The sequence below is a fragment of the Erinaceus europaeus genome, chromosome 4 (genome assembly GCF_950295315.1).
Source record: "Erinaceus europaeus chromosome 4, mEriEur2.1, whole genome shotgun sequence".
Classification (NCBI taxonomy): domain Eukaryota; kingdom Metazoa; phylum Chordata; class Mammalia; order Eulipotyphla; family Erinaceidae; genus Erinaceus; species Erinaceus europaeus.
Window position 1 is genome coordinate 128,597,526 of NC_080165.1, and position 14,633 is coordinate 128,612,158.

A 14,633-nucleotide genomic window follows, 5' to 3' on the forward strand; every position below is an offset into this window, starting at 1 on the left:
TATATTTAAATGCTATAGATTTAAGTGTCATCGTCTTTCTGAAACTACAAAGTCCCTTTCTCTATATCCTTTCTCCTTTCTAAGTGCATTATTCTGACTCAAAGAAACAAATTCTCGTCACCTGCTGTATCTATATTTGGATACAGTTCTTTTTATTTCTGCCCCAAACTTGTAAAAGAAGATCTTATGTTAATATCATTGCTGAAATGTTGCTAATAAATCAATGCTTTGTTTTACATTTATTCCACTCACTGGAAATAGAGTTTCACATGGTAGAGAGGGATAGGAAGGAGGGGAATGGTAGCAGGAGAGGGAGAGAGATAGGAAGAGGGAAAAGGAGGGAGAGAGCCAGAGAACCACTTTGATACTTGTAGCATCAAGAATAGAACTTTTATAAATAAAAAATAAAAAGAATAGAACTGGGAACTTCGTTTCCAGTTGAATTATTTCCCCTGATCCACAGGTGACTTTTAAATACTTTCAGTGCACATTTAACATTTCAACCTTTGTCTAACTTTGTAACCCTGAAATTGTTGACTGTCATTTCCTTCTTTAAGCCTTTCTTATGCCTGCCCCCCCCCCTTGCTTGACACCATGGCACTCTTGTTACTACTAGGCAATATCAGCTTATTTCATTGTTTTAGCTGTGATGATCTTGCATTAACTGTACAAGCAATGAGTGAAGTGCCACCATATTTAGCTATTTATCTTTAGTACATATTTCTTAATTTAATAACAGAATCAATTCTTTTCTAACATGACCTGATAGTAATGATTAAAAATTAAAAAGCTGTGAAATAATTCCAAACAAATTGAGTATGTAAGGTAAGGTCTAAAAATGTAGTCTTCTCACCGTATTCAGTAAAAAATTCAATTTTAAAGAAAAAATTGGATTCATAAGCATTTTTTCTTTCTTAATTGACCTATTTACCAATAAGTATGCTTACAGACCTTCACACATAATAACTTCCCGGATCATGAATTTAACCTCACTTTCTCTCTTCTTCTTCTAGCGTTTGCCCTTCTTCCCTAGCCAGTCAACAGCGTCAGGTTGAGCCTGATGTAAAGTTTCGAGACCTCCTTTGAATCTGGAGAGGTGGCAGTCGTTGACTATGTGGGTCATAGTCTGTCAGGAGCCGCAGGGGCAGTTAGGGTCGTCTCTGGCTCCCCAGCGATGGAACATAGCGGTGCACCGGCCATGGCCTGTTCAATAGCGATTGAGGAGGGCCCAATCATAACGTGCTAGGTCAAAGCCGGGTTGACGCTTGCAGGGGTCTGTGATGAGGTGTTTGTTCTTTACCTCAGCTGACTGCCAACTCTGTTTCCAAGAGTCTGGAACAGAGAAGTTCAGTGTAGGTGTAGGGGACCGGATTGGGTGACAAGACGTCAAGCGTTGGACAGGGTGGGCGAAGATATCCGCGTATATTGGCAGGTCCGGTCGAGCATAGACGTGGGAAATGAACTTAGATGATGCCGCATCCCGACGAATATCTGGCGGGGCGATGTTGCTAAGAACTGGCAGCCATGGAACTGGGGTGGAACAGATGGTTCCAGAAATTATCCTCATGGAGGAATATAATTTGGAATCGACCAAGTGGACATGGGGGCTACGGAACCATACTGGGGCACAGTATTCTGCAGTGGAATAGCATAATGCCAGAGATGATGATCGTAGTGTGGAAGCGCTCGCGCCCCATGAGGAGCTGGCCAGTCTTGCAATGATGTTATTCCTCGCGCCCACCTTTGCTGCAGTTTTTATGAGATGTTCGTGAAATGACAGAGTGCGATCGAGAGTAACGCCAAGATAGACTGGCTGGGCTTCATGCTGCATTCTCGTATCGCCAAGCTGCACATTAAGCTCACGCGAGGCCGAGGCATGGTGTTGATGGAAAACAGATGATACCGTTTTTGCAGTGCTTTCTCTCTGATTTAATGGATAAAGATATTTAATTGGAGTGTCAAACTCAAAACTACCAACTGACTGGTTGTTGCCTGCCCTACGAATTCCGGAGGCCATTTTTTTCCCATTTTGTTGCCCTTGTTGTTGTTATTGTTGTCGTTGCTGTTTTTGTTGTATAGGACAGAGAGAAATCGAGAGAGAGGAGGGGAGACAGAAAGCTGGAGAGAAAGACACCTGCAGACCTGCTTCACTGCTTGTGAAGCTACTGACCTCCCTGCAGGTGGGGAGTGAGGGATCCAATCGGGATCCTTACTCTGGTCCTTACACTTTGCTTGCACACTTAAGCTGCTGCACTACTGCCCAACCCCCCTTGCATGTTTATTTTGTTAGCTTTTCATCACCATTGTTATTGCTGGGACTCAGTGCCTGCATAGCTCCAGCATTCCCAGTAATCATATCCCACCTGTCAGGGGAAAGCTTCTCTGTTTCTGTTCCTCTCTACTTCCCTTTCCCCTTTCAATTTCTTTTTCTCTGTCCAGTAATAAATAAATTAATAAAAATTAAAGAAAAGAGGGAGAGAGAATGAGAGAGGCCAGCAGCCTGCTTCACTTCTCATACAACTTTCCACCTCCAAGTGGAGGCTCGGAGCTTGAACTCAGGTCCTTGCACACAGACATGTGTGCACTCAGCTGAATGAGCAACAGCCTGGCTCCATCTCCTTTTGTTTATTATAAATAAATGGATATTAAAAAATGGTTCCTGGGTCTTGGAGGTAGCACAGTGAGTAGGACATTGAACTTGGAGGCATGAGATCCAGAATTTGACCCACCGCATTCCATGTGCCAAAGCAAGGCTTTGGTGCTCTCTTCCTTTCTGTCTTGCATTAGTAAGTAAGATATTTTAAGAATTCCCTCAAAAGTGATGAGTAATATTAAAGATAACAGTTCTGGCATCATTAAACGAGGCCAACTATGTTCAGATCAAATGGTATACCCACCACCTGAGAAATTGTTTGGAAGCTACGCAATTGAACCTAAATAGTTTTTATGTATATTATCTTGAGTAAGCTTTATTTTAATGAAGACATTGATTTTTTTATTATTGATTTAATGGTGATTAACAAATCTGTAGGATAAGAGGGGGTACAATTCTACACAATTCTCACCATCAGAGTTCTGTATCCCATACTCTCCACTAGAAGCTGTCCTATTCTTTATCCCTCTGAAAGCATAGATCCAGGATCATTATGCGGTGCAGAAGGTGGAAGGTATGGTGTCTGTAACTGCTTCTCTCCTGGATATGGACATTGACAGATCTATCCATACTCCCATCCTGTCTCTATCTTTCCCTAGTGGGACAGGACTCTGGAGAAGTGGGGTTCCAGGACAAACTGGTGAGGTCATCTGCCCAGGGATGTCAGGTTGGCATCATGCTCCTATCTGCAACTTGGTGGATGAAAAATATTAAGATATAAAGCAGGTTTTATCAGGAACCTAAATACAAAGATATAGCAGATGATATTTGGGGTCCCTATTTTGGAAAAAGCTAGTAGGTTTATTTTATGCATATTTTTGCCTGAGCCCAATAGCTAACATGCAGGTGGACTAAAGGTATTGTCTGGGGAGATGTTATCTGAGTTGGAAATAAGACTAGAAAGCTGGATCAAGGAAGAGAGTAGCTCCCAAGAAGTCACTGACTTTTACAAAAAATAGAGGAAAAGTAGATATTCTGTTTGTTATTGCTTTTCTTTTTCAACCTTGATATCACTTTATTGAAGAAATGTTGATTGATGGAATTATTATTTTCACTAAGGTACATTTTCACATTTCACTGTGATATCAGTATGTTTAACATTCCACCAGACTGTAATCCACTTTTACTGCAGGATCTTAAATACCTAACCTCTCCTCATTATGTGTCCCGTATCTATTGAAATAAACCACAGTCCACTGAGGTTTCACCCAGTACTATACCTTGTTATGTTTCTTAGTTCTCATCTGTGAGTTTATTGCTTCTTGAATATCCCTGTGTAGTAATGTGCTGAAAAGGTCAGGGACTGGAAACTCAGAGTTATTAAGTAGACCATGAATAATTTTTTGCTTCAAATATCTTCTGGCTAAAAATAAATTAAATTAGCATTTCAACTCTATATTGTTAAGAAATATTTGATTATTATGAGTCATACTGGATTTGAAGTTCAAACTATTTAATAAGAATATATTCTCAGGAGCTGGGCAGTGGCACACCTGGTTAAGCTCACATAATACCATGTCCAAGGACCCAGGTATGAGCCTCCAGTCCCCACATGCAAGGGGGAGTTTCATGACTGGAAAAGCAGGTCTGCAAGTGTCTCTTTCTCTCTCTCCCTATCTCCTTTCCCCTCTCTATCCTATCAAGTATAAGAGAAAGAAAAACAAGAACAAAAAGGGGGAAAAAATGGCCACCTAGAGTGGTGGATTCATAGTATTTAGCCCCAGCAATAGCTTTGGTAGTAAGAAAAGAAAAGAAAAAAAAAAGAATTACATTCTCTTAACTTTATTTCTAGATGTAAGTATCCTATTAACTCAATAGAGAAAATCATTGCTTAGGAGCTAGACTTTTTTTTTTTTATTTTGTGTTTCCATCTATATATTCCATTCTCATCTTCGGAGGTTTTTTTTTTTTTAATTACAATGCTACATATAAATCGTGTAGAGACAGTAATCATTTCAAAAAATTCTCACAGATGTTCATCAAAGACAAAGTCATAAGCCAGAAGAGCAAGTACCAGATGGTGTCACCCATAGGTGAGATTTAAACAAAGAAAGGGATACTGGAGGGTAAATTCATAACAGCCATGATTCACTGCTACAGATCTATGTACTCTAAAGGGGGGAGGCAGGACGGGTTTGAAAAGGTGTGAAAACTCAGTGGCCTAATGTTGGAAGAAAGAACAAATTGTTGGTGGGTGTGGGGTTGGAGTGTTGACACCTACCATGGGGAGATATGAAATTGTTACATCTGTGTAAATAGTCTTGCTAATTGATACCCTCCTCCATAATGTGATAAGAAATAAAAATCAAGAAAAATTGTTTTTAAAATAAAATGCATAAATTAAAATTGGGATTAGAACAAAGGAAGAAATAGCAAAGGATTGTACTGGTATCACTTACTTTTCCCTTTTGTCTCTGGTTTCAATGTATCTTGTCATGCATGCCCTAGGTGGGAGACCTGAACTTTAGCACTCTTAGCCTGAGCTCAAGGCTCATGTTTGTAGTCTTTGCTCATGTTTCTCAAGAGGTGAAAAAATAAAGAAGAAACAAATATAATTTTAAGAATGTATAATTGAAGGTCAAGGACAATGGTGAAATCATGAACTCAATTCTTTAGGATTAAAGCACAGACAATGACTAAATTAATTTCACTTTTATGTTCCCATTAAAAAACTGAAGTGTTGGGAGTCGGGCTGTAGCGCAGCAGGTTAAGCGCAGGTGGCGCAAAGCACAAGGACCGGCATAAGGATCCCGGTTCTAACCCCGGCTCCCCACCTGCGGGGGAGTTCGCTTCACAGGCGGTGAAGCAGGTCTGCAGGTGTCTATCTTTCTCTCCCCCTGTCTTCCCCTCCTCTCTCCGTTTCTCTCTGTCCTATCCAACAACGACGACAACAACAATAACTACAACAATAAAACAACAAGGACAACAAAAGGGAATAAATAAATAAAATAAAATATTAAAAAAAAACTGAAGTGTCTATGCAGTTTTACTTAAAAAAACAGAGAGTAAATAAAGCTCATATTTAAATTTAAGTGTTGCCTTGCTTCTCTTGCACCTTTTGGAACTGTCCTCAGTGCCAAGAGTTCCATTACTGACTATAAGCAACCTAAAGAGATTTTTTTTTATTTCCCATATCCCAGGATAGTATTTCTTTCTTTTTTTTTTCTTTCTGTAAGAGATACAAAATAAAATTAAGAGTGATTTGAATGTTGAACTATGTTTCTTATTTCATATAATAGATACACTGGAGGGAGGGTAATTATGTCAAGACTGTACTAATTCAGTGCCTCAGTCAATCACATCATGATGTCAGGTTATTTTAATTTTTTTTTTTCAAAAAGTCAGCTATTATCTTTGTGGTTACAAGGTGGCTACAGCAAAACTAGTTTTTATGTTCTCATGTTACAAATTCCTTGTTCCACTTTTTATTTTGGGCTTCAGTGTAATTTTATTGAGGAAATGTTGATTTGTTGGATTATTGTTTTCAGGAGGGTACATTTCTTTCTCTTTTTTTTGTATTTTAAAAATATTTAAAATTATCTTTATTTATTGGATGGAGAGAATCAGAAATCAAGAGGGTTGGGGAAGATAAAGACGGAGACACCTGCAGCACTGCTTCACCACTTGCAAAGCTTTCCCACTGTAGGTGGGGAACAGGGGTTCGAACCCAAGTCCTTACGCATTGTGACATGTGTGCTCAAACAGGAGCACCACCACTGGGCCCCTGTGCATTTCCATATTTCTCCAAGATCGATGTCAGTACATTTCAACCTCAACCAAACACTCATTCCAGTCTACCATATGAGTAAAATCTGTCCCATAAAAACATGAAGTTTAAAAAATAAAATAAAATAAAAAAATACCTGAATATTTCTTCAAAAAGATATCTAGAAGACTTGAAATGCATTGGCTATCATTTCTGTTAATATTATGTGTGATATCTAAGCAAGGGAATAAGAATCATTTTGAAAGGGGGTGGGAAGATAGTTTAGCTACGAGAGTTCCTGCTTTATCCATATTCCAGTCTAATTATACCACACGAAAGTACTATGGCAGCCTAGTTCAGTGTTGTGGGGTCTATGTGTGTCTCTTTCTTTCCACATAAAAAAAAAGTCATTCCAGACCAGTGAGGCCCCAGTGACAGTGAAACAAACAAAAAAAAAATAATGAAACAAACAGCAATGAAAAAAAAAAAAAGAAAAAAGAATCATCTTGGGAACTACTTTGCCATTTAAATATATTATGGCTATATATCAAATTTGTTATAATATAGTCTGATTTGAGTACTTTAGAATCAGATAATATGCATGTCTGAAGGCTATATGTAATGCACTTAGCATAAGGATATTTTAGTGTAAATTAAAAAACAATGACTTTCATTGTTAAGTCCCTTAGTAAACACTTGGAAGGAAGGGGGATAGTAGCAATAATCTCAATCTGTTCAGATCATCAAAAATGCCATTTGAAGTATATTCCCATTAGGTATAAAATATATTAGTACTAAAAGCACCCTTAATGATATCAGCACAATCCAGTTGCCTATTGCAAATCCTCAACTATGAATATAAAATTCCATTTCCTTTCCTTTCCCTAGGGGCTAATCTCCCCCTACTTCTTGCTCACAGAATGTAGTAAAATAAGGTTGAAGGAGTAAAGTTATGTGATTAGAGCAAGTCTTTTGGGACAAAATGAATGGAACCTAGCAGTGATTATGCTTGGTGAAGTAAGTGAAAAAAGAAGTGAGGGAAAACTACTGGATAGTTTGACTCAAAAGTGGAATATAGAGAATTGAAACAGGGTGCCAGGCAGTGGGGTGAATAAAGTGTATATAGTACTATGAGTAAGGACCCGATTTGAGATCCTGCTTCTCACCCGCAACAAGGACGCCTCACACTGAACTGAAGCAGATCTGGGGCAACTATATTTCATTCTCCTTCTCTATCTCTTCTCCTCTCTTTTTTAAAAACTCCATTCTGTCGAATATAATATAAAAAAAGGGGGGGGGGAGTTCCCTCCCCTGAGAGTGTTGGATGTTGGATTCCTGTGCCATATCATTATTATGTCTTTTAAATACATTAAAAAATATGGCCATCTATAAACACATTTACTACAATGTGCTTCGTAGAAATTACCATACTTTTTCTCTTGGATTCATTAGTTTGACTCTTCCATATTTCCAAATTGACATCTTTTCAATCTATAACACAACAAAAGACGTTACGTAAGTGAAATCCCTACATTCCTCTGTTCAAATGTTCAAATGATGTAATAGCTCAATCAAAATAACAGTCTATTCTGAAGCACTTAACCTTTATGTATTATTATCCATTGGTCTGATTCTGCTCTCTTAACAGTATCATAGGGAGAATAATCTTTGATAAAACAAAAATAATTTGTAAATCAGGAAAACTGCAGCTCCTAAATATAATTGCATACTGATGAAAAATCAGGAGCAAATGATACCATCTATCGAGATGTCTCACCTCTTCAATCAGATATTAAAGGCTATCCTGACTTCTTCAGAACTATTTTCATAAAATTAGAATGAGAATAACTACATTGTGGAAATACCTAATTTATCTGCTATAAATAATTTTGATTATTTAATCTCTCATTTCACGAAAAAGGTGTTTATCTCTCATGATATTAAAAAGTATGATTTATAGACTTTAGTCTTTCCTAATTCTATTTAATGAAGAACTAGAAATTCAATTACTTGCTATTTTAAGGTCCTGGGATTTCTTTTTTTTTAATTTTTTTTATTTAAGAAAGGATTAATTAACAAAACCATAGGGTAGGAGGGGTACAACTCCACACAATTCCCACCACCCAATCTCCATATTCCACCCCCTCCCCCGATGGCTTTCCCATTCTCTCCCTCTGGGAGCATGGACCCAGGGTCATTGAGGGTTGCAGAAGGTAGAAGGTCTGGCTTCTGTAATTGCTTCCCCGCTGAACATGGGCGTTGACTGGTCGGTCCATGCTCGGTACTGGGATTTCTAACAAGAATAAGCAGATTAAATTTAGCTGGAATTTGATATTATTACTATGTTTACAAACCTAGATTTGGCCTTAGATACCATGATATGTAATAAAATAAACTTACTAGTCTTCATTATTTTCAGAATATTTTAGTTACTTATTGTGTATAAACAAAAAGAAATCAAGAGGGAAGGAGGAAATAGAGAGGGGGAGAGAAAAAGCGACACCTGCAGCACTCTTTCACCTCTCATGAAGCTTTCCAAGGTTTTGAATTCAGGTCCTTAAGCCTGGTAATGCATACAACACCAGACCCCTTTATTACCCCCTTTAGTTATAGTTATCCAAATCTGTTTAGATCAAATACATTTACTGTAAGTATAATTCTTGTCTGAAAATTTAAAATCATTTTCTCTATAATGCTTTCAAATACATTGTGAGACAAAAAATATTCCTTCTGTTCCTGAGTATCCATAACTGTGTTTTTATTTATTGCAATTTGTATAACAGAAATATACAGTGCTTCACTTCATTTCTAAATTTCTCCTATATTGTACACTTCATTTGCATGTTAAATTTCTTTCTTGACAATCTGTAGTACTGCTTTGGGTTATGCTATCAAAGTTAATCTATTTTTTTCCTTTTTGAATTAATTAAATATGATACTATGGTAAGAAAGTATTTCAGTCAAAAACTTATACTGGGGAAATATTTAAACTCATGAAATGTACATATTAATTGTGTCCAGAGAGCAAATCTGTAAAACCAGTTTTATTTGGACTAGGGTTAAAGGTATGACAATATATGTATATGTATGTTTATGTGTATGTGTATATGCATATATAACAAAAGAAAGAGAAAATAGCTATGCTTCTTTGAGAATCATTATAAAAGCTTTCTTTTGGTTTTAATTACTTTTAGCAAGCTCTATTTCCAAGATTGGCTCAGATCCTCTAAAACTTGTACATGATACTGTGGAGGACACCACTGACTGGATTTATGGCTTCTTTTCATTATTATCTGACATCATCTCTTCTGATGGTGATGAAGAAGAGGAGGAAGATGGAGATGACGACACTGATAAAGGTACAAACCACATGGGAGCATGTTTAAATGCCAGGTCTTTATTAGATATGTAATATACTATTTTGCTTAAGTTTAAACAAAAATGAACCCTTGTGTTGGGCTAAAATTAAAAAAAAATTATATATATATATATATATGTATTTGTGTTTAGTAGCATATCAACAGGAAGTCTAAATTAGTAAATTAATCTCTGCTTTTCATCTCATAACAGCTATCATAGCAAAGATTTTTAAAATTAAGTGCTATCATTAGAATAAAATTATAGTATAGTTTTATTACAAAACCACAGTAGAAATTCAGATTTACTTGTAAGCTTCTTTGGAATAAATAGTAGCTGTGTTCCCAGTTTATTCTTACAAAAGACTCAAAAAGTAACAGAATTAAACATGGCTATAAATACTTTATACATATCCATACTATTCAGAGTCACATAGAAGAAAGCAATCTCACAAAAATCATATTCAAAAGTAAATTTACTGAATCAAATGAAGGTATAGAATGGAGAAATACATTGTAAATGTCACAACAACTATTCAACTAACCTTTGCTTTTTATATTAATGAATAAATAGAAACCACAAGCTAAAACCACACACAAACTGCTATTGTGTGACTGTGAAAACAAAGAATTGTAATACTTCCCTCTAGATCACTTTATTTTAGTCATCAGAAGTTATGTACTCAACCTAAGCCACCAGAATATCTATTATGTTTTTCCTTTCAATGACTTTACCTACATCTCTATCTTTTGACCTCAATGAAAAGTCAAAATGAGCAATAGGGACCTATCTGAAGTAAACATGATATAGGAACTGTGTTTTATAATTTGGATCACTGCCACAGTTTTATTGAACTGAAAAAAATTAAACTGTCATAAGTACATGTGCATAAATGTAGTTTACAGTTCAAAAACTAGTATTTGGGATGCACAACAATACGAGGTTGATATATTCAAAATGAATATCTTGACTGAATTACCAAAAGAAAACAGAAAGATAGAATATACTATGCTGAATCTTTTTTTCTAAATTATCATTTTTCTTTTATTTTAGGTGAAATAGAGGAAACTCCCTTGAAAAAAAAAGGTGGGTTATTTTCTCTTTGAAAAGCATTTTTGTCATATATATATATGCTGATTTTTCAGCATGACTCAGATATATTTTGCTTCAAACATAGCCTTAATTTTAATAGTGTTATTAGGTAGTGACTAGAACAAAACATGGTTAGAAGAGGAAATATTTAATCTTTACAGTGAAACCTCTCCTACTATATTTCAGTTGACTATTTAAGCAGATACTTTCAGTAGTATTTATGTGTATATATAGATATAGATATGTATGTGTATATATATGAATACAGATCAATGTGAGTTGAAACTGTGAAAATGAGGTGTGCATTCTGTAGACTTGTTCAAAAAAAGAATAGTAGCTTACCTGAGAGGCTGCCTACTTTGCTATACATATGACTTGGCTTACATCACAATGGGCATTGTTCAGTACTATGGTGTTTTATGCTTTCTGTTTCCTCTTTTCCTCTACCCTTTCCCCTCCGCTTCTCATTTTCCTTCACCTTTCCATTTTTTAAAACTTAAAAAAAATTTTTTTTATATTTATTTTCCCTTTTGTTGCCCTTGTTTTTTATTGTTGTTGTAGTTATCACTGTTGTTGTTATTGATGTCATCGTTAGATAGGACAGAGAGAAATGGAGAGAGGAAGGGAAGACAGAGAGGGAGAGAGAAAGATAAACACCTACAGACCTGCTTCACTGCCTGTGAAGAGACTTCCCTGCGGGTGGGAAGCCAGGGACTCCAACCTGGGTCCTTATGCTGGTCCTTGAGTTTCGTGCCAAACCACCCGACTCAAAACTCCTGAAGCTCTCCCCGTGCAGGTGGGGCCTGGGAGCTTGAACTTGGGTCCCTGCACATTATAACTTGTGCATTCAACTAGTTGCACCACCACTCAGCCCCACTACACTTAAATATTTAAAAATTGTAATTTAAGAAGTATTCTCAGGTAGGGGGAATCCCATCATGGTTATGCAAAGAGACTCTCATGCTTGAGGCTCTGAGGCCTCAGGTTCAATCCCCCACACAATTATAAGCCAGAGTTGAGCAGAGCTCTGGGGAAAAAAAAAGTATTTTTCAACAACTCAGTTTCAACCTTGATCCATCTTTATTGAAGAAAACATCAGTGTTGTGATATCTTTCTTTTGGTGTCCCTGTCTCTGTCATTTTCTGTCCTTTTGATAATTAAAAAAATATATATCATCATAAAGAGTTGAAGCCCATGGAGTGCACATTTTAGAAAGCTCAAGTACTCAATGTCCTGTGGTCCCCACTTACAGGGGAAAGCTGTGAGAGTGATGAAACAGGGATGCAGGTGTCTCCCTGTTTCTCTCCCCTTCTGTCTCCCCGTGCTCTCTTGATTTCTGGCAGTCTCTATCCAATAAATAAAGACAGGAGAGAGAAAGAGAAAGCGATGGGGGGGGGGGGAGGGACTGTGGGGAGGGGAGGGGACTAATGATGCCAGAAAGAGAAAAGAAGCATTCTGGAGGGAGTAAGGAGGTGGCTTAGCAATAGAGTAAGTGCCTTGCATTTGTATGGCCCTGGGTTTTATTAACACTGCTTACTATGGAGTGACGCAATGGATTCATCAGTTTTTAATAAAAAGGCCCATTTCCGGGCCTTGTGGTAGCGCAGCGGATTAAGTGCACATGCGGAAATCTCAAGGGCTTGTATAAGGATCCAATTCGAGCCTGCTCTCCACCTGCAGGGGGGTGGCTTCACAAGTGGTGAAGCAGGTCTGCAAGTATCTATCTTTCTCTGCCTCTCTGTCTTCCAACCCCCCTCTGTCCTATCCAACGACAACAACAATAACAATAACAAGGGCAACAAAATGGGGGAAAAAAAGAGGCAAATTTCTCCAAGAGTAAACTAATGATAATATCTTAAATGTTTATACTTCGTTCATTTAAATGATTTCAATAATACTCTTTCCCAGTCAATCCCCTTAAACATATTTAGACATTTTATGTTGCCTAAAATATCAGACTGTGGTATCCTTAATTTAACTGCCCTTGATCTATATGAAGGATTTGGTAAGTGTAGGTAAAATGTTAATTTTTTGTGCCCACTTATTTCTATTTTTACCAAAATAAAAATTCAACCACCTTATTATTTAGGTATGGAATTTGCAGTTCTGATGTGAAATAATGGTCCAGCTAGATAATCTCAGCGTTGCAGAATTGATTATGAAATAGATTATAAATATGGTTGAAATTTTTGAACCTGTTATTTGTGGCTTATATCCATATACACAAATATAGCTTTATGGTATTAAATGTAATTTGTAGTGTCATTACATTAATTATGTATGTAATATTTATTTCTCTGTTTGTTAAAATTTAAAGTAGACTCTCAGAAGGTTAGAGGTGGACCTACCTTATGACCCTGTAATTCTTCTGCTGGGGATAAATCCTAAGGAACACAACATACTCATCCAAAAAGATTAGTGTATACCTATGTTTATGGCGTCACAATTTGTAATAGCCAAAACCTGGAAGCAACTCAGGTGCCCAGCAACAGATGATATACACAATGGAATATTACTCAGCTATTAAATATGATGACTTCATCTTCTTCACCTCATCTAGGATGGAGCTCAAAGAAATCATGTTAAATGAGATAAATCAGGAAGAGAAAGATGAATATGGGATGCTGTCACTCATAGACAGAAGTTGAAAAATAAGAACAGATGGGAAAACACTAAGCAGAATTTGGACCGGGTTTGGTGTATTTCATAAAAGTAAAAAGTCTTTGGGGTTTGGGGAGGGTTTAGACCTCGGAACATGATGGCAGTGGAAGACCTAGAGGGGATTGAATAGTTATGTGGAAAACTGAGAAATATTACACATGTACAAACTGCTGTAAGTTATAAATCCACCCAATAAAGAAAAAAAAAAAACTTAATCTTAAATTCCATTACAAAGCAGTCCATGATGCAAGTCCTAAATTCTGGACCACTATAAAAGACAGTACTTAATGATGTACTTATTTAAAACCTTTGAGTATGAATACCAAATGTCATTGCAAATCACATTTCCTAGAAGGATAGATATGTGCTGTGTATGGTGGGTTTGCTAATGCTCAGCATTCTTCACATGAGCATATACATTACAGATATATTGACATCTCACTTTCTAAGTGGTAGACAAATGTAGAGAGCTTTAAAGTATCACATTACATGTGTAAGCTTTCCCAAAATTAATCCATTGAGAACATATCCATGTTTATAATATTATTCATTTCAGTTTATATTCTGAATAAGAACACTTTGCTCCTCCTCAAATCACAATAAAAATATTTTATACAGAGACTATGAGACCTTCCTACTCTGCCCCAATACACCTACTAAAGTGGAAGCATCTACTTGATCTGCTGATGGTCAGTATTGTGATGAAAGAATTTGAAGTCAGAGAGGTGATAGAGTGAGGTGCCAATAGGAATAACAAGTTTGACTTAATTTCTTTGCTTTTTACTCAGCTGAATATTGTGAGACTATGTTGCTCTTGAAGGAGAGTCTCTAGAGGACAAAGTGAAAAGAGTATGAGTTGGAAATACTGAATGCTGAAAATGACTTTCAAATATTAAATATAAGCAATTCTTTTTCAGTTATTCTCAGTGCTCCTTCTTGGGAAATATTTCTGTATTGAAAAGGAAGTACTCTGAAACAACCAAAGCAGTGTAGGTTAGTAATACTAGTGTTTTTGAATGTAAGTGGACTACTCTTTGAGACTAACGATCTCTTAAACGTACATTGAATAAACCCATAGATGACACATATTTTTTATTTTTTTCATTCTTTTGCCTTGGCATAAGAACCAGAGATTCCTCTGTATTATGGTTAATTTTTTTGTTT

At 36.7% G+C, this 14,633-nt stretch overlaps 1 protein-coding gene across 7 annotated transcripts in view; it reads left to right on the forward strand.

The window, feature by feature from the left end:
• The window catches only part of LOC103126218 (triadin), a 279,909-nt gene that overhangs the window by 78,178 nt on the left and 187,098 nt on the right, over nucleotides 1–14,633 (forward strand). For all 7 annotated transcript variants that reach the window (XM_060190509.1, XM_060190515.1, XM_060190512.1 and 4 more), the window contains exons 3-4: nucleotides 9,554–9,718; nucleotides 10,770–10,802. In XM_060190509.1, the coding sequence (XP_060046492.1) occupies nucleotides 9,554–9,718; nucleotides 10,770–10,802 (198 nt within the window). The remainder of the gene's footprint in view (nucleotides 1–9,553; nucleotides 9,719–10,769; nucleotides 10,803–14,633) is intronic.